Source organism: Ambystoma mexicanum, chromosome 6q (genome assembly GCF_040938575.1).
Source record: "Ambystoma mexicanum isolate Mex_15411 chromosome 6q, UKY_AmexF1_1, whole genome shotgun sequence".
NCBI classification, from domain to species: domain Eukaryota; kingdom Metazoa; phylum Chordata; class Amphibia; order Caudata; family Ambystomatidae; genus Ambystoma; species Ambystoma mexicanum.
Genome location: NC_090937.1, coordinates 696,339,998 through 696,360,218, shown reverse-complemented (window position 1 = coordinate 696,360,218; position 20,221 = coordinate 696,339,998). Strand labels below are relative to the sequence as shown.

Below are 20,221 nucleotides of genomic sequence, written 5' to 3'. Positions count from 1 at the left end.
CTCCCTGTGAGCCACCTCAGCCAAAAGATTTCACTTTCAATATATATGTGATCATAATCGAATTTAGCAAAGTATTTAGGTCGATCTCATCTTCTTGCAGCAGGTGAGACCATGTCTAGCTGTTTCCACCCTAGAATTGTCAGCACATATTCTACAAATCCTTCTCTCAGCAGGTAGATTGGTCCAAGATCCCCAAACCCCAAATACATTAAGGCGATTGAGTCTAATATCTAGAAATATTCTGCGGTTAGCCTGAGAGGGCATGCGTTTCAGATAACTTTGGGGCATCTTAGCAAATGTGCATAGTGAGCTCATGGTGGAGACCTTATCATGACTGGCAGCCTAATCCCACTTCTCTGACATCCTTCAGTGATTTTAGTACCTCCCCTTCACCATGATCCCATTTAGGTGACCAACCGATTTTATCAAAAAGTTGCAGATTTTTCTCCTTAAATGTGTTGAGGGCGTCCATTTTACCTCCCTCCAAGCCTTCCTGAAGGATGTGCAACAGAGTTCCCGGCTGGGCAAATTTGATTTCACATAGAGCTTAGCTCTATTACGGTCAATTTGGATAGACAAAGAGATGAGCTCCATTTTCGAGCCGTACCGCCTGAACCGGGGTATAATTAGTAAGTCCAAGCAATCTGCATCATATTATACCTTCCGTCACATCCGCCCTGTCAGATCAATCAGAAAAAGAGGTCTCCAAGGCATATAAGAACATAGCCACCAGTTTCTGCTTATATATATTCGTTATTCCCAGCAGGCTGAAGCCTGCCGTCTTTTTGGAGAAGGACATGACTGCTGTTAGGGTGGCCATAACTTTAGATCTTTTGCTCTGTTGAACCATTAGATTCATTTTCCCTCTCTCCCCAGATACCACCAAAGTCGGCCATAAACAGATTGTATAGGGTAGGTGCCAGAGCGCAACCTTATCTTACACCTTTTGCAATGGAAACAGGTTTAGACAAGGCACCCGTATTGTCCAGGCGAATCCTGGCCTTACGTTCGTCATATATCGTCATACAAGCATACAGGAGATGAGTGGGGCATACAAAAGGACTCAAGTTTTGACCACAGCCTCTTGCGCTCTAGAGTCGAAGGCAGAGGAGAAATCGACAAATAGCATATCCTTACCATTGGCCTGCTCAATAAGTGTATTTACTATAAAGATATTATCTTTTGTCGAGCACCCTTTGCGAAAACCGGTTTGAGCCTTGTCCAAGATGTTATTACTATCGATCCATTTGGTTATTTCATGGAGAGTTAGGGAACCGAAAATCTTGCTAGACACATCAGTGAGTGTCGAGAGCCTATAGCTCTCAGGTAGGTTATGAGGGCCGCTTTGAAAGACCGTAATGATGTTGGACTTCTTCCAGGAATAGGGCATCTTTTATTATGATATTACAGACACCGTCTGGGCCAGGTGCTTTGGAAGATTTTAGATTCTTAATTATCCTTATATCCTCCCACATAATAGTCAGATTAGGTATCGGACTCTTTACGAGTTTAAATGTATCACCTTCAAATTTGTTAGCAATAAACCTCACCCAGGTATGACTATCAATGGGGGTAGTCGGCTCCAAATCTCCTACATTGCCAAGAGATCTGAAGCTAGCCCAAAATTTCATGGTGTTCCCGTCAATAAGAAGTCAGACCATGTGTTGCCAATTAATGTTATCGGAGGCCAGTTACCGTCTGATCTCGTTGCAGTAGGTATTCATGATCCTTCTCCTAGTCCTATGAAGCAACTCAAGACTCTGGACACTAGAATCACATGCCCGCAATTTCCTACGCATCTCTTTCCTTATCCCTAATGACCCTATCATAAACTCTCGTTTTACTAAGACCGTTCTTGTGGGGACTCAGTTTCCCTCCGATAGACATAAGACCATATATGTGTTTAGACAGCCAACTCACTTTATTATCAGCAGAGCGAGTAGTCAAATGCTCTATTGATATGTCACCACACCACTTTTTAACCTTAGCTAAGTTGGCATCTGACCAACCGATCCTGTTGCCACGGCTAGAGATAGTGATCCCCCGTGGCATCTGTATCTGCAGGTCTGATATCCAAGGTAGCCGTACATTTTAACAAGGAGTGGTCACTAAATTCATTTTCCAATGGCTCAAAGCCAGTAAGGCTATCAAACATCTTGTCACTCATACATATATAGTCTAATGTAGATGCATACAGACCGTTCGTCCATGCAGGCAGCCGGCGCGGGGTGAGGAAGCCCATCTCTGGGCATTTGTGTATTTTTTTTGGCCTAAACTAGGCCCCCAATCCCCTGAAGCATCCCTCTCCCTCCTCCTGGTCTCTGTTCCCCTCCCGCCTCCCAACCCGCCCATCCCCGCTCTGATTGGGCCTCGAGCCCTTCATCACTGGTCCTCCCAGGGCAGCCCTCTGCCCGGCAGCCCCCTGCGGCTAAGGACCCAGAGGCCAAGGGCGGCTCCAGGAAGTGTCAGCAGGTGTCCGCAGGGGAAGCCAGTGGCCAGCCGTCAACCAGCAACTACAAGGACCCGTAAGGTAGGGTGGCTTGCGTTGGGCAGAGATACAACTCTACCCAGATACTGGACCACTAGGCGGAACCACAACACAAACTCCGAAGCTTTCCTGAAATATCAGCAGAGGCATTCGCAATGCTGGTTAAACGAAGCAAGAAAGCGGGATCACCCATGGACCCAATCTATCACTTTCAACAGGGACTGTACCGAAGATCTTCAAATCGGCATACATCAAGCCACTCTTAAAAAAACACAAGTGGTGACGTAGATGACCTTTCCAACTACAGGCCAATCTCCAACATCCCCTACCCAGCGAAACTTCTAGAAACCTACGTGTATAAACTAACCCAAGAACATGTAGAAAAATACCACCTGCTGGACCAATCTCAAATTGGTTTCAAACCAGCGAGAGGAACTGAAACAGCACTACTATCCATCTGGGACGACCTCAAAACTAACGCAGACTCAAACACTACCTCAGCCCTTATTCTGCTCGACCTCTCTGCAGCCTTTGACACAGTTAGCCACGACACCCTGACCGAAAGACTAGAAGACATAGGCATAACAGACACAGCACTACGCTGGACCAAATCATTCCTAGCAGACAGAACCTTTCAAATCCACTCCACGAGCCAACGATTGTGGAGTACCACAAGGATCCTCACTATCTCCACTATATTTCAACATCAGACTTCGGCCATCAGAATCTTCAAAAAATACAACATTACATGTTACAACTACGTAGATGACACTCAGATCATCTATAAAATCAAAGACACTGATGCCGACCATCCAACCCTAACCGACTGTCTAAAAGAAGTCTTCAACTGGATGGATTCTAACAACCTGAAAATCAACCCAGGAAAGACAGAAATCATGATCGTATCCAAAGACCAAGAGAACAAAACCACCATCCCAGGGCCTACGGAAATGGGAAATGCACCAACACCATCGAAGGGAGTAAAAAAATCTGAGAGTCCTAATGGACAACAACCTAACCCTGGAACCACAAATAAATGCAACAGTGAAGAAATGCTTTTTCCTCCTCCGCACGGCAAGAAGAATTCTACCTTTCCTCTCCTTCGCGCACAAAACACTCACTATCGTCGCCCTAATCATGTCTCAAATCGACTATGCAAACAGCCTAAACCTCGGAATACCAGAATACCTCCTGAAGAAACTGCAACGGGTCCAAAATGCAGCAGCAAGCCTACTCCTCAAACTATCCAGGAAAACCCACATCACGCCAGCCTTCAAAACATTACACTGGCTCCCAGTAAAACATTGCATCACCTTCAAAACAATGTGTATAACGCACAGGGCAATCAGCGGACAAGGAGCAGAATTCCTACAAATGAAAATAGTCTACAAACCAACGAGACCCCTCCGATCAAGCAACGAAATCCGCCTGGAACTCAAACCATACCATAAGAAAAAACTTGGAGGCACCTCCTTCTACCACTTATCTGCAAAAACCTGGAACAACATCCCAAAAGAAATAAGAAACACTGAAGATCACGTAAAAGTCAGGAAATCGCTAAAAACCTGGCTCTACAACACCACAGGAAACCAAAACTGGAAAAGGATGACTAAACCAAAAAGACACGGACATCCCGGACCCGAGAGAGTAACGCCCACGACACCTGGACGGGGACACCGGATAGACTGGAACGCGAACGCAGGCGGTACGCACGGAGACTGAGTCAACTACCCCAGACAACACCAACACCTTTGCCCGCCCCTTAATTAATTACTACCAAGTACCACATGGGTGTGGAATTATCGAGATATTGGCAATCACCCCACCATCTGAGAGGTTGTCATTGGCAAGTGCCATGGCCACAGGAGTATGAATGGAAGATAAGGGGAGCTATGAGAGAGCATGTTAGAGGCGGGGGCTAGAGGAGTAAGGAACCTGTATGCTAGTCAGACCCAGATCAGGACAGAGCCTCAACAGGGAGACTACGCAAGCCGAGCGCTTCTATTCAGGATAGAGACGCAAACTAACCAACCCCTACTAACAATTTCCCATTCTGCATACACCTCTCAAACTCCAAACCAAACACAACCAAAACCTACAGCACAACAAACCGCACAAACTTCACTACACTGCAACAACAAAACATAAAAACACACATAGCCTTGCACAAGAGTACACGACAACTACCAGCCGCAAACACCCCAGGCCCAGCCAACGGACCCACCGGGCTGAGGCCGCCAACAGCACATCACTGCTCTCGTGCACTTTTCCTGCTTCCTCCCACTAACTCAACCTCCCCTCCTCTTACAGAGCCGCTAGAGCGCCAAGGGACCACTCCGGTGGTGCTAGTGCGTGGTACAAATGTCTTTTAACATTAACATGTACTACAGGTGGTGGACTCATCATGTTTGCATCCATTCACCACCAATAATTCCATATCCTTAATAAAGGTATTCCACCTCTCGGCCTTTGTCATTTCCCCCATATTAGAAATCAGAATGTTGGAATTAAGATCTCCTCCCAGTATAATATTCTTCACCCCCTCAGGGATGGATTTATCAGACAGGCACTCATAAATAGTCTGTTGTATGTCAATGGTATGGTTGTTGCCAGGGGGCTCATATATATTGACCAGCATAATGCAGCTGCCATTATCCAGCTGCACCTCTACCATCAATACATTGGGGTTAGAGGAAAACGATGCACATTCATAAGCATTAATTATTGGATACCAGAATCGTAAAGCCACCATAGGGCCTGCCCTTGTCTCCTTTTCTTGCCAGATTGTGATATGCTGTATAACCATCAGACCGCCTTTCGCATGAGCCAAGTATCCAGTAGTAAAACAATTTGTGCATTACAGAAGAGGTCACAGGAACCTGATTCCGTAAAGAGATGACAATAGCCTCTAGTATTCCAGGATATAATAGTAGTGTCATCTCGATTATTATGGACAGGTGGTAGAAAAGAGCAAAGCCATTCCCAGTGGGATTTTATTACATCATTAACCATCATAGGGCTGTTACCCTGGGCACAGATTCTTGCATAGTCGGGGTTACCCCTATTTACAGGCCAGTCATCTCCCTCTTCACTAACATCAAGCAGATATCCACCCCTTTTCAGCTCCTCATTATGTTCTCTCACAAGGTAAACCACAACTTCAGAGTAACAGTGTACTCGACTGAGCAGATTCGGGCGGGTTCCACAAACTTAAAATCCCTGCTTTTTAATATTCTCAGAGGGAGTTGAGCATTTAGAATTTAAAGTAGTTTACCTCGGTTTATGAGCTTTCTAGTTATCTTAGTGCTGCTAGAAATGGTAAACTGTTTTCTAGCCAGACACGAGTTTGCAGGGCCTGGACCCATTGAGGGTCTCTTACTATTCATAGATGGTTTCACAGGCAGTTCCTTGGCCATTTTAGAGAACTTAACCTTAGATTTCGCGATAGGCCCCACAATTTCAACATATTCTGCATCACTATTATCACTTTCAACAGAGGTATCAGTTGTATCCACGGTACTATCACCAGGTACATCAGCTGGCCCCTCCGTCACAGGAATGACCTGCGGATCAGTAACCTTAATTTTTGGCTTCTCTGAGCCAATCAACCAGGTGGTTATGTTACCCCTTTTGAGGGCATGTTTTTTTGCCTTCCTTGCTGCTCTCTTTCTGCCTCTTTTGGAAATGGATTTAAACCCTTCTGACCCCACCTTTTCAACTGTTTCCCCCACTTCCACACCCCTGTCCTGTTCAAGTTTCTTTACAGGTTTTTGTCTCCTTCTCCTCTCTTTTAGATAAGTGACATCCATCCGCACTCTCACTATCACTGCCAGACATAATTTCAACCAATGTTGATTCCAAGTTTGTTTGTCTACAACAGCAATAGCCACTTTGGCATGCACGCTCGCACCCAGTGTGTTATCCCTCACCATATCAGTGATTCTATGTGTGTTAGACATTTCCTTAAGTGCATCTGCATTATTTCTCACTTGGGCGACAATGGTATAGCACAGCCTTAGCAAGATTTTCAATGCGAAACTGGTTGCAGTATAATGAGCATCTAATTTGTTCAATTTAGATTCTATATTGCATTTAACACATTCATGATTAGAGGTCTGGGATGCATTTTCTCTTAATTCAGTCACCCACCCATCCACCAGACCAGTAAGTCGGGGGGAACATGAAAGTCTGTCCGTGGTTACAATGGGGGGATGCTAGATATTAATCCCACTGAGTCTGGAGTAACAATATCCATAGTGTCTGGATCGCATCTCTGATCCTTCAGTCGCTCTAGATTGGTTATTTGTCCTTCCCGGCTGTAGCACAGGTTAAGAAGTGAATTATTATTGTCAAATTCTAACGAGGTGCAGGCCTCCTCGCTAGGTGTATCAGCATCCAACGGTACCATGTATCTGAGCAACAGCCATTTGATCCCCAAAGAAATCGGTGATCTTCCTGTCTTTGGCAGCCACCGTCTGAGTGCTTATTTCCACTGTATCTGCATCTTTCATATCATTATTATTCTTCTTGCCATTTTTAAGTTTGCTTCTCAGCTTCATGATAGTAGGAGATTTAGAATTAGCACACCTTTATAGTAGATTCTATAAGATTTATAAGCCGATAGTGCAAAAGAGATGGTTTAGAGTCGTTTTAACCCCTACTCCCACACTGGCTCAAAGATAGAGAATCCACAGTCACCAGTGGGGGGTAATAAAAGTTCCTACTAATCCCTAGCTTGCTGCTTATATCGTGGTTAAAAGACCCCAATAGGAACAGCTGCCTCAAAGATCAACGATCCGCAGTCACCAGTCACCCACAGCTAGCAGCCGCCAAACAGTCGAGGGGACAATGGGCAGCAGTGAATTATAGTATGTAGCAATGGACAAAACACAAATAGGACGCCCAAGCGTGCAGATAGAATCAGGGCAGATCAGTAAATGGGCAAACCAGCAAGCAGACCACCATGAGGCTCCCACATGGGCTGCTGCTGGCTAACTGGTAATGCTATCTTAAGCCCTTCAGTTTAAGGCTCTGCAACTCTGTGTACAGCTCCACAATATTGTGGTAGCCCCCAAGGCCTATTCTGGCCTCCTATCCAAGCTCAGAAACTTAGCTTCCGAGATTCCAACCTCGCGAATACACGCCGAGGTGGAAAGCAAGCCACGCCACAGGTGGAAGATGAGCTACGAGCACGTAGCTCATAACTTGAAGCGAGACCTACCCAGTCCAAATCACGGGCTCAGAAGTCCCAAAGGGACCTGAAGATGTTGATGCCGTCTAAAGGAGTCGTCGAAGGGCACGGAGAACACCTCTCAGCTACTCTGGGCAAAAGTGCTCTTCGTCCTCCCTCGTCCGCTCACAGTCCTCCAGCACCAATGTCAACACATCTAGAGGAAAGGACCTACAGGAGTAACACAGGACCGTCCAGCCACACCACGCTCTACAGTACAGCTCAAGCTGCTGGCTGCTTCCGACAGTCGTAGCTTCATAGACTCGGATCACAAACAATCTGATGGATCTTAGGCCCAGCTCGTATTTTAGGCTTGTTATGGGCAAGCTTTTCGGGAGTCCCAGAACCTGCTTCCATATTTGTCCCTCTAACCTTGACCAACGCATTTCCCAAGCCTGTGGTTTCACTTCCAGTCCCTGTAATATGACTGGGATTACCTTGGCAATATATAATTTAATCAATGGTAACCGGAAGAATTTGCAGAATTTCATCAAAAGCTTTTTCATCGGAGAGATCACTTGAGAGGACTTCTTGTTAAAGTCAAGCTCCATTTGTCCCACCCTCGGGAATGCGTATACTGAGAATTCCAGTTAAACCACCTCCTTTACTACAGGAATGATGTGGTCTCCCATAGTCCATTTGTAATTTATCAGTCGCTGACTGGGTCTTTTTAAAGACCAGAACTTCACTGAATTTATCACAAGCTCGGTCATCTGTGCGTAATCCCCCAATGCGTTCAGGAGTCGCTGCAAGCCCACCGCTGTATTATCCAAAAGGGCGATGTCATCGGTGTAGGCCAGCCACCTGACCGGTCGAGTGCCGATCCTGGGGCTGGGCAACACTGTTGCCAGCGCCTCCCACTATTCCGACAGATATAAATTGAAAACATGGGGTGCCACCAGACATCCCTGCCTCACTCCTCTTTCAACTGCCACTGGGTCTGAGAGCCGGTCCAAAGCATCCAGTCTAACCCATATTAGTTTTTTAATGAAGACTGCATAACTTGGCCACTAGTGGTTTCGGTGCCCCCCATGATTCTAATTTCGCCCAAAGCCGGTCTCTATTAACCGTGTCGAACGCTGTAGAGCGGTCTCTCCAGGCTCCATAGAGCACTGGACCTCCACCTTCTCCGTGATTGTTCACTTAGATCTCCAAGGCTGTCCCGTTCAATGTGGTATAAAGCCCCTTTCGAAAGCATGTCTGGAACCTTGACAAAATGTTACTATCTCTAGCCCACCAATCCAATTCTCTCAACACTAGGCCCACAAATATTTTGCTGTCCACGTGAATGAGGGCTATCGGATGATAGTTTCTCGGGTCACTCTGATCGCCTCCCTTGAAAATGGGGACCACTACTGACGTTTTTCCAAGATGGAGGAAACATTCTCTTTTCCTAAATGTTTCGAAAGAGCAAAGATGGTAACCTTGACCGTAGTCTTACACTGCCCACAAGGACCTGATAAGTCAGGCCATTTGGCCCTGTCGCCATTGAAGAGTAAGATTTACTAATCAGTTCAGCGATTAGGCATTCCAATTGGTCTAATTCCCAATCACCCCTGGGAATCTTGAAGGAAGATCTTGTGCATGTCTTTTTTTATAGAAAAGCGAGAAGTGATTACACCACCTGGCCTCCGAGATAACATTGCTCTGGAGGCCCGCCTGAGGGGCCTCTAGATGATTCAACAGTGCCCAAAAATGATGTGCATTATTGTTAGTCGCCACTCGTAACATTGATTGCCTGTTTGTTTGATAACGAGCAGCTAGACGCCCTCGAGACCAGTTCCTAAAGTCCTTTTTAAGCCGGTCCACTCTCGTTTTAAGGTCTTTTGGCACCTAACTTCCAGTCTCTAAATCTCTTATAGATTTATGAAGATGCTTCTTCTTCTTTATCCACATCTCTTCATCAAAGACATGGTTATATACAAGGCCGTATGTGTTGCTTAATCCCCAGGCTTAACTGTGTCCCATAAGAAATCCTGAAAGGCTAGTGGACTGCATTTGCTTTTCAATGCCTGCTCTTGCATCCCCATACACGCTCTCTGGAGTTCTTCGTTTAAGACTGCTCCCGACCCTCTATATTAGGCCAACCTATTTCCCCCATTATTTACCACAACGGGCTGGCAGTGGTCTTGCCAGTTTACGGGGAAGCCCCAAGCCATTGTAGCTTTCAATCGGGCATGATCACTAGTGCCCCCATGAATGACCTGGAACCTAGTACAAGTTTCAAATATTTGAGGAGAAAATAAACACATAATAAGTAGTCTAGGAGGACCCACCCTGCCCCGTCTCCAAGTCACAGACGGAGGTACATCTCCCTCCATCGCTCCATTCGCCATGATCAAGTTCCATTCCAGGAGAAACAATATCGATCTCCTGCCTCGGAGTGTCACTCTTCTTATAGACAGTCCATCCTGGTTGGCGGTGGTAGCGATACATTGTGTGTTCAGGGCACCTGTAAATAGGATGTCGATTCCAGGATAATCCAATTTTACCCTGATCAAAAGATCAGATAGGGACTCCAAGAAATGTGTGAGATCAGTACAAGCGGGGTTCCAGTATAAATTAATAACCAGCAAATGTTGGACCTGTTCTAACGCTCTTAACTCCAATTACGCTGCCGGGATTCCCCTGGACTTGGCTAGAACAACCTCCATCTTAATCATCTTGGAATTATGGGCAGTAATCAAAAGGCCCCCCAATGTGATGCCAGCTGATGCAATGTAGTAAATCCCTCTATCTGCAGGGAATTTAACGATGACGTCTCTTGGAACAATACGAGTTCATTATTGTCAAAGGTAGCCTCCTTCATAGCACAGACTTTAAATGAACTAGAGCCCTGTGTGTTCTAACTCAGAGCGCCAATTTGTTGCAACTAAAGAGGCGCCCCTCCCACTCCTAATCTCTGGAATACTTGAGTCATACTTTCTGGCATTAGAGACCAGGACTTCGTAAGGCTGTCATTCTGACCATTTCATCTCCCCATTATCATTGCTGTACTAATTGGATGTACAACCCCCAAGGACGGTTCTATTTCACCCACCCCATCCCTCCACCTCCCCGGGCTCGCTCTTTTCCCTAGCTGGCAGCGTCATGTGGACATCCAGGCCCTGTATCTCGAGGGCTTTAGTGACTTCTAGAATAGTCTTAAACCCAACCCTAGATTTTAATCCCACCTCTGCCAACCAGAAAGTATCTTCATTTGGTGAGCGGACAAATTCTATGTCCTCCGACGATAACAAGTACAGATCTGGGATTTTCTTAAAGTAACACAGGATAGCACCAAACTGGAAATTAGATGTGTGGGCATAAACGAGGGCTCACACTGCTGTTAGGAAGCATGTGTCTATATTTCTATGTGCCAAAATGGAACAACTCCTTGTTAGCAAGTATATATGTATTTCAAAATGTGTCCTCTAACTACACTATGCCGGTGCAAGTATTACAAGGCACAGCCTTCTTAAATCAGTATGGAATTTTGTAATTCTTTTTTTCCATCAGATTTCACTTTACACATATTTTGCAATTTATCATTCTCTTGACTCATCATTTCACCCAACCTTATTTTTCATCCACAATTCCCACAGATGGAAAGTTACCCAGAAAGGGATTTGCCTGTCTAATGAGGGCTTTATCTTGGGTACTAGAAGAGAACTGACCCAGAGAAGGAAAGCTGCAAGCCTGTTGAGAGCTGTCTTCTCAGATTGAAAGCAATAAATAGGAGTGTGTGCTGAAAGCCTTCTGAGGGGTTAAATGTCAGTCCTAGGCACGAGACAAAGATCAGATAAGAGAAACTGAGATTACTATGGGCTGACAGCACTGGCATAGTAGGACGGCTCTCGGCTTAGGGCAAAGAATAACTCTTTCTAAGACACAAGCAAGGGGGTTTAAGCACTTGCTGGGCAAGGTATTGCTACTTGCCCAAGTACTTGAGGGGCAAGGTATTGCTACTTGGCTAAGATCAAGACCCACTCGAGGGTGAGAAAATCTATGCCAGGTTTGTACCTTTTGCAAGAAGCTTGGAAATACGTGCCAATAGGAGTTGGTGAAAAAGAATATCGGGTGTTCGATCATTGTAACTAAAAAGCCAGGAGTGAGCTTGGTCCTATAATCCCAAGGCTGTATACTAGTTTAGGGATTCCCGGGAGGACGGATGGTCATTTGGTAAAGCCCTTTTGAGATGACTTATCCCGAGACCCTTAATCAGTCTTTCTCTTGTGTTCTTTAGGGGATAATTCTCAAGGACATGGAATCCTAGGAAATGTCCCTGGTCTTATTAAGTCCCTGCAACTGGTTGAGTTCTCCTTCTTGGCACTTTGAGTATAGCTAATCGTTCTTGGGTGTGATTTAATACCTAGGTTCTGTAGGAGCTACTGCACCAAACCTGTTCCTCAATAAAGGTGTTGAGCTTTATTTATGACTTGTCTGTTGACATTACGTGTCTGACTCCATACAGTTCATTCAGTCTCCTGTTCGGGTAGTGCACAGAAGAGGATCTGACACATAAGCATTACAGAACACCAATTTTCAGATGTCTTTCTACCAGGAACAACAGAAAATGTCTCCAGTTCCTTTATCCCACATAATAACTTGCTGCTCTCACTCCTAAAATAGGGCATGAAAAGATGATTTCTATCTTCTACTTTATTTTTTCTTGTGTAAACATTTTGATGTTTTTTTCATTTAGGAGAGTTTATTGCTGATAAGGGAGCCAAGTATGAAGTCAATACATTTAGGCCTTTATGTTCAAATTCACCAAATATGACATAAACCGTGCTCTCATTTTAATTGTGTGTTAAGGCCCAGCCAGCAGGCATTGAATTTGCCCGTTAGGCCACAACAAATTTCTAATTTGATCTCTGACCATAATCAAATAAGTTGGTATCAGTGTGACAATTATGTTTTTTGTTGACAGAGTACCAAGCAGTTCTGTCTATGGTTGGTCTCACTCAGTAAAGGACTAATTGTATATTCTATGTACAAAAATAAGTACAATGATCTATGCAGCCACAATTTATGATGCGTTGATTAGATCTTTCTTTGGTTTTTTTATACAGAAGATGTTTGGATACATGTGGCAGTACATTTACAGTACCTTCTTTAGATGTTGGTTGAAATGGATTTTGAGGCATTTAACTGGAAAATGTGAATTGAAGCGTATATTCGATGGTCCTGGAGGTGCAAAACGAACTCGCATGATAGGTAATTAACATATGCAATGCTCTTCTTTTTTTGTTGCAGTCACACATTGGGAAATCTTGTGTAGTTGGGGTTGAAGTAGGCAGGAAAGAAATAGGATATGTGACATTCTTTTGCAACACAAGCAAACATGTACTTAAATCAAAGTTGTGCTGGAGGTGGGCTATTAAAACTGTTTGTACATATCAATAGAGTGTCCCAGGGTCCCTACAGCAAGTAATCTGTGTAAAATAGCTTGTGGTGATCTGTCTTGGTATTAATCTTATTTCAATGTATTTACATTGCCACACCGTTTTGAAACACTATCAGGTGTAAATAGAAATTGCATTTTGATAAAAAGTGAATTGTTTGTATGTGACTTTTAGAAAAACAGAAGTTACACATTGGGCCTCATTACGAGTCCGGTGGTAACCGAGGCGGTAAAACCGCCTGGTTACCGCCGGACTCGTATTACCATTCTGCCTCCTTGATTCCCGGAATTACTGGGGCATTACAACCCCGGTTTTCGGGAATCACGGAGGCGGAATGATGTTAATCCCCATTCCCGTTGAGTCCTATGGGACTCAACGAGAATGGGGATCATGGAAACACTGGCAGCATCTCGTAATGCTGCCGGTGTTTCCTCGTCCGCCTGCAGGCGGGCGGTGTTAAACCCGCCAGGTCAGACCTGGCGGGAACATCACCTCCCGCCTGCAGGAGTTGTGATCAGGCGGTCCGGAAACAACGGTGGCGGCGGGTTTACCGCCACCGTTATTTCTGGACGCCCTGATTTGCAATGAGGCCCACTTTGTTTTATCTATGGAACAAAAACAGATGTCAATCTTAATAACCATAATCCATAAGGCCACTGTGGGTATTTCAAGCTACATTGCAATACGGCTACACACTTTCTAACAATTGATTAATTGCATATCTTCCTCATAAATTGTCAGAGGCATAAAAGGAATAACTGATTAAGATAGAAATCCTGGCTGGAATCAAGAAATGGGAAGATAGGTCAAGCGCATCGGACAAGGAATCTTTCAAAAGACCTTTGTACGTCTTCAAGAAGGATGATGTAAAGACAGGACTTCCTTATGTGCCACTGTGTCAGGAGAGGCAGTTGTCGCACAGGGCACACAAAACACTGTGAGACCCAAGAAATGTTCAAGGGTTTTTATTAGTACTTTGTGGATCTTGGGGCATCATACTCTCTCTCATCTCCCTTGCGATTCCTCCCCAACTCGGGTGTCCCCAGGTTAGTTCTACCAAATGAAACCCCTACTGTAGCTTGTATTACACTACAGAGGTCTTCCTAAAACGCTGGCTGTCTCAACTCACTTAGGGATTTACTAACTGTCCCTACTCTATCTAGATGTTCATATTCTAATGGTGTTTGGAATTGTGCTGTGTATGTATTCTGTCACACAGGTTCACTGAAGCCCACGCTTAAGTCTTCCTTTCTACTATCACTATTGGTAGTCTTTCTGCTCCCATCACTGTACTGTCCCTCTGATTTTCCTCTTCTTCGCGCTCTTGCTTCTTCCCTTTGTTACCAGTCCTCCCCCTCCAATTTACTTCTACTCCCTACTCTCCTCCCACTATCCCTGTCCTGCTTCCCCTACTACACTCCTGCTCCCACTATTATCCTCCTCCTCCCACTCCTGCTGCACTCCTCCTCCTCTACTACTCCTTCTACACTAATACTCCTCCCACACCATTACTCAGCCATCCTCCATCCACTGTGCACCAGTCTTCTCATATGCACATCTTAAAATGCCTTCTCTACGCACTTTTCTCTCACACACGCACACTGCAGTATCCTTACAGTGGAGAATGCTGTGGATCTCCCTCTAGAAGCCTGCCTAAAGTCTCCTCCCAAGTGGCCAGGAGAGGGCAGATGCTTCCTGATCTCAATCCTGGGGGTGGTGCACTGCGGGAGGATCACCTGGGTGGAGGCAGGGCCCAGGGTAGTGGGGTAATTTCACAGGGTGAGACATGTAGTTGTTCCAACAGCGTCCCGCAGACCGAGGAGCCGGGTGATGGCTACGCTGGCGGTGAACATACCATCAGGAAAAATCCTTTTCACTGTGCCTATCCAAGTCCATGTAAGACCACAGGGAAGCGATCTGCTAAGTTCTGTGCATTGTGACGTAGGTATCATCCCGGCACAAGCTGACGCACTAAGTGACTCCTTAGAGGAGTCTGAAGTTTTAAATAACTGGCTCCACAAACTAGTCTGCCTTCACGTAGGGACTTGTTACCACCGTTACCTTTCTTGCCTCCTAGCAGGGGTGGACTGGCCTATTGGGAACTCTGGAGATTTCCCGGTGGGCCTCTGCACCCTGGACCTCATTTGTGTGGCATTTCCAAATGTTCTTATAGGAAAAGCATTGAGCTTGTTGAAAATGTGTCATACGGGGCCACTTTGAACATTATTTCCAGGGCCTCTTTTAGTTCCCAGTTCACCCCTGCCTCATAGAAACCGAAGATTGAGCGAATTGCCATCAAACTCAGCAAAAGACTCCCTATCAAAAAAATCAGACCTCCTCTCAGTAATGTCTGCGGTAACGATCCCTCTAGCACCTTTCAGCAAGCTACATGAGTCGATAAGACCACACAACTGTTTCAGCGATGATGCATACTAAACTAAACTAATGTGTGTGTGTATATGTGTATATATATATGGAACAGCGATTCAAAGTTCAACTCCACCAAAACCAATCGCATCGCTAAATGCAATGGAGTGAGTCAGCTAAACTGCGACCAAGTATTAAAAAAGTAAAACCCCTGCAACAAGCGCACAAACCTTATCGGACCAAAGTGCCCATCTGCAAAGGGAAATTTTGGACCACTCAAGCAGACAGAAAGAGATCACCAAACCACTGCAAGGCTTCTTCCACGCAGGCGCAAAGGAAGGTGAAAGATACCCGCAAGCAATTGCTACCCAAAACAAACAAAACAGAAAACTGCCTCATTGGCTAAAAAAAAAGGTACTGGTGTCATCAAAAATAACTGTTATAGATGAAGATGTGATTCTACTCTTGGTGGAACCGGTGAGCACATCACTGCCGAAAACACCTCTAAAGCAAACTTTAACAGAGACTTTGCTATATTTGACCATTCTAAACCGAAAGACAGAAAACAAACGGCAAACTACATCTTGCCTACAAACTTTAGATGGACAATGTACTAATGGAGATAGCGAAGTGAAAATTTGTCTTCCGGCTCTGAGAAAAAACTCAACAATGTCAAGGCAATAAAGAAAATGAAGTGGTTGACCACACTCCGCTAAACCACTTAGATAAAACGCAGCAGTCACGGAAATCACCAACAACTGTGGATGATTTTATGGAAGACAAGGACTTGATGAACTTAAGCAAGCACCTATCTACAGACCAGGAAAACCCAACAGCTGCCAGCAGGGTTGAAAACCCCAGTCAGATCTGCCCACAACCAGTTTCTCCAAGGAAGACTAAAACTCCCAGTAGAAATTTATCAGAATTGGAGGGCTTTGCTAACTTTCAGACTTTAGAAGACCACTGCAAAAAACTAATTTCCAAACCCACTTTGGGTCAGGAAAACGAAACCCGACATTATTCCAGAAATGTCCAGAGGAATAATTTAAAAGACAAGAAGGTGAACTCGAAGCATTACCAAACTCGAGTAAGAGATTTGCCGCAAAGAAACCATCTGGTCAAAGGAACCGACAAGAGCAGGATACACTCACAAGGAGCAATATCTCGTACTAGGGGAAACTGGGCCGATCACTCCGAAGCTAGAATCCCTTATACATTGGAGACGGAAAAAAAGCAAGCGCACTTTCAAGTTGGCGCAACTACTGGACAACCGTGAATATCTTGTGCTAAACAGGCGAACTGTCCTAAAACTGCTACATTGTATTCCCAACTTGCGCTTACTAAGAACAGAATACCTTAAATTAGTTGAACCAGGCCATGAGGGTAATAAAGCAGTATCATACCTGCATATAGCCTCCTCCGTCGTGAAAACAATAAGTGACACGGCAGAAAATCTTCTAAAATTGGGATACAGCTTAACAGAGGTGAAAGACAGAACATCCTCTCCTGCCCCTCCTCATTGCTTAAAAGGTGACAAAAAGCATTCAAAAGACCATAACTCTAAAACTAGTCGATCTTCTAAAACTGAGGACCTACAAGACAAAACAAGTTCCAGGGATGGAGCGGTGAGCCAACCCACTTCACAATTAACAAAAAGGAATGTTCAAGTGATTAACAGCCCAATAGACCGGCATACAAAACATAAAATCCTCAAGCGCCCTACAAAAACCCTGCTTACTCGAACATCAGTGGACGTCCAAAAATGTAAGGATCCTTTCGAGCTCTGAAGATTCCCACATGGCCCAATCAAGAAAGTAAAAAGGACAATCTTACAAGATCTTCTACTACCAACTCCACCGACTCAGGTAAAAAATTGTCCCGCTCCACCAATTATGGTCCTGGATCCCAAAAGCACTAACATCTCACTTACGAAAGCAGCAATGTGAAACTCCTCATCACCCAGGCCAAAAGGCTGAACACATAGATCTCCAAAAATCGACAGAGGGTGTTGAGGTTTAGATCCTGGAACACACGTGGCTTTCGACACTTGACGGTTGCAGGGGGAGTGTACCTTGGTGCCTTTGACATACTATGGCGCCAGGAAACTTGGCTAACTGGAAAACCAATTCTTGATGGCTACAACTTTGCTATTTCACTGGCCCAAAAAGGAGCCCAAGGCTGCCCATCCTCAGGTTTTATATCTGCGATCCGCTCGGGAAGGGGTCTGAGTCTGTAAAAAATTCTAGTTGTAAACCTGTTTTTGTTGGCAATATTAGTAAGCTGGGAACAACTAACGGAACATACAGGCAAGTTGGTTTCCATATCAGTGATCATCATGAACATCTATTGGAATCCCCAAGCATTGGACAATAAGACTTTCCTCATGATGTTGGAAAAATCAATCGATGACGTCTATGTGGAACATCAAGTAACACATATAATCCTCTGCGGAGACATGAACGCAACTTGCAGGAGGCAAGGGGGGTGCTAAACGAACCAAAATCTCCAGCTGAAGCGAGCGGTGTGCTTTTGACAAATCTTATGACATCAAGAGAACTTCTCAACCTAGACGCCCTATTTACCCAAACAGATTGTATTCCAACATGAGAAAGAGAAAAATCCCACCTAACAATTGACTACATATTTGCATCTAGGGTCTTAATTCCTTTAGTAGCTTCCTTTGAGGCCATAAAGACAAAATCGAGTGGCCACAATTTATTGTCTTTCTCATGGTCATCGACCTTTGCGCAAAAAACAAAAATGAATATGCAATTGGAAAGCAACGCCCAAGGAACTAGACTTAAGCTGAGTGTGAGAAACATTCTAGATCTCATTAAAAACTATAACTATGTAAAAGGAGTCAGCGAATCCACCAGGAACTCAACCTTTACTGATTATCAACCTCTGCTCCTCGCATACAAGACAAATATGAATAAAGTGAGACTCCCGCTAAATCCTAAAAACCACACCTTTGATTAAACCTTGGTAGAGAAAAGGCTCGCATTACGAAAACATTTTAATATAGGCACAAGGACAAAATAACCAAACAAATAGGGATTTGTTGCTCGATGCTACAAAGAAATATAAATCCTGGGTTAAAGGCTACCGCCTATTGATGTATCAGCAGGACTTGGAGAAGATGATGAGGAAAATGAGCAGCCACAATCCTCGAGAATTCTGGTCTCTCATAGGATCTGTTGAAACTGGTTGAAGAAACCCTTCTAAACAGTATGGGTGAAGCAACCTAGGTGAAATATTTTAAAATCTTATTCCACCTCGTACCAACCATTACTGCACCAATGAAATGTAAACTAAATGCACCCTGGGCTGATTTAGGCGACAGAGAATCAATTGAAGACGTGATCGTAAGCTGAAACCATCGAGATCCCCGGGCCCTGACGGGATAACTAACATTAATCTTAAATACCATCCGGTGGAATGGGCATCCTTTATTAGCGCTGTCTTTAAAGGGTGCACTGAGTCCAAATCAATAACAACATCTTGGACCTCATCTATAGTGGTCCTAATTTTCAAAAAGGGTAGCAAAGCAGATCCGAGAAACTATCGCCCCATTACATTATTAGACGTTATTGGGAAGGTCTTCAGCTCCATTTTATCGTCTCGTTTCCAATCGTGGCCAAGCAAAGCGCCCTGTGCCGACCCCTTTCACACGTGATTCATGAAAAATATTGGAACCACGGCAAACATCATGCTCCTGAGCATCCGGTTTTCATCGCGTTTATTGACCTGGCTCAATCATTTCACCAGGTCAATCGAGAGAAACTCTGAAAAAAAATTATCATCTTGGAAATGTCCCACTGAAATTCTACATCCGACTAGAGCTCTACACATAAACACCAGAATGAGAGTACGCCTGAGCCAACAAGGTCTGCTGTCTGAGAAAATACCCATGCAAGAGGAGTTAAACAAGGCTGCCCTCTTGCCGCTGCACTTTTCCTAGCATATTTGTGAGACTTCAAAAATACAGAGGAAAGAGTGAGATCATTCCCACCAATGATGGGTCAAATGAAAATAACCTGTCTTTTGTACGCCATTGACATGATCCTAATAGACCATACAGCTATCGGTCTTCAGAGACAACTTGACAACCTGGCAAAATACTTCTGCTCTAACAACTTAGAGATTAACAAAGGAAAGACCAAAATCATGTTACTGGAAAAGTCTCTCACGAGATTGGAAAAATTCAAATGTTTCCTGGAAGGATCCCAAATAGAAAAAGTGTCCAAATTTAAGTATCTCGGAGTAACCCTTAATAGCTCAAAATTGGAAACATCTATGCAACGAGTTCTCCTGGAAAAAACAAGAAAGCTTACATCTCAAGCCAGAGCGGTTGATAAATAATTCGGCCGATTTTCTTTACTCCCTCTGATCACCTTCTGTAGAGCAAAAAAGAACATGGCTACTACTGGAAGGTTACTTTTGGAGGTCTGTCCTCAATTTGCCTAAGTCAACCCCAATGTCTTTGATTAGACAAGAACTAAGCCTTCTATCATTGCAAGCAACAATCGTGCGAAATAGTATGATGCTCTATAGGAAAACACTGCTGGAAAATCGCCCTTGCATTTTCAAAGTGATTAAACTAGAAAACATTGGAGTTTGTTGCAAAATGCTTAACCTGTGGGAGCAAGAAAATAAAGACAAGCTGGCGGAAATACAAAGCTCGGAAGAAGAGCTGATCCAGAACCCAACAAAGGTGAAAAGGAAAATCGAAGAACTAGAGTGGATTTT

General features: G+C 44.5%; 1 protein-coding gene across 5 annotated transcripts in view; it reads left to right on the top strand.

Annotated features, from left to right (window-relative positions):
* The window catches only part of ELMOD2 (ELMO domain containing 2), a 965,152-nt gene that overhangs the window by 165,725 nt on the left and 779,206 nt on the right, over positions 1 to 20,221 (top strand). For 3 of the 5 annotated variants that reach the window (XM_069631199.1, XM_069631197.1, XM_069631196.1), the window contains exon 2: positions 12,773 to 12,917. The exons of the other annotated variants lie outside the window; for them this stretch is intronic. In XM_069631199.1, coding sequence (XP_069487300.1) covers positions 12,776 to 12,917 — 142 coding nt within the window. In that variant the 5' untranslated portion in view covers positions 12,773 to 12,775. The remainder of the gene's footprint in view (positions 1 to 12,772; positions 12,918 to 20,221) is intronic. 5 annotated transcript variants of the gene reach the window in all.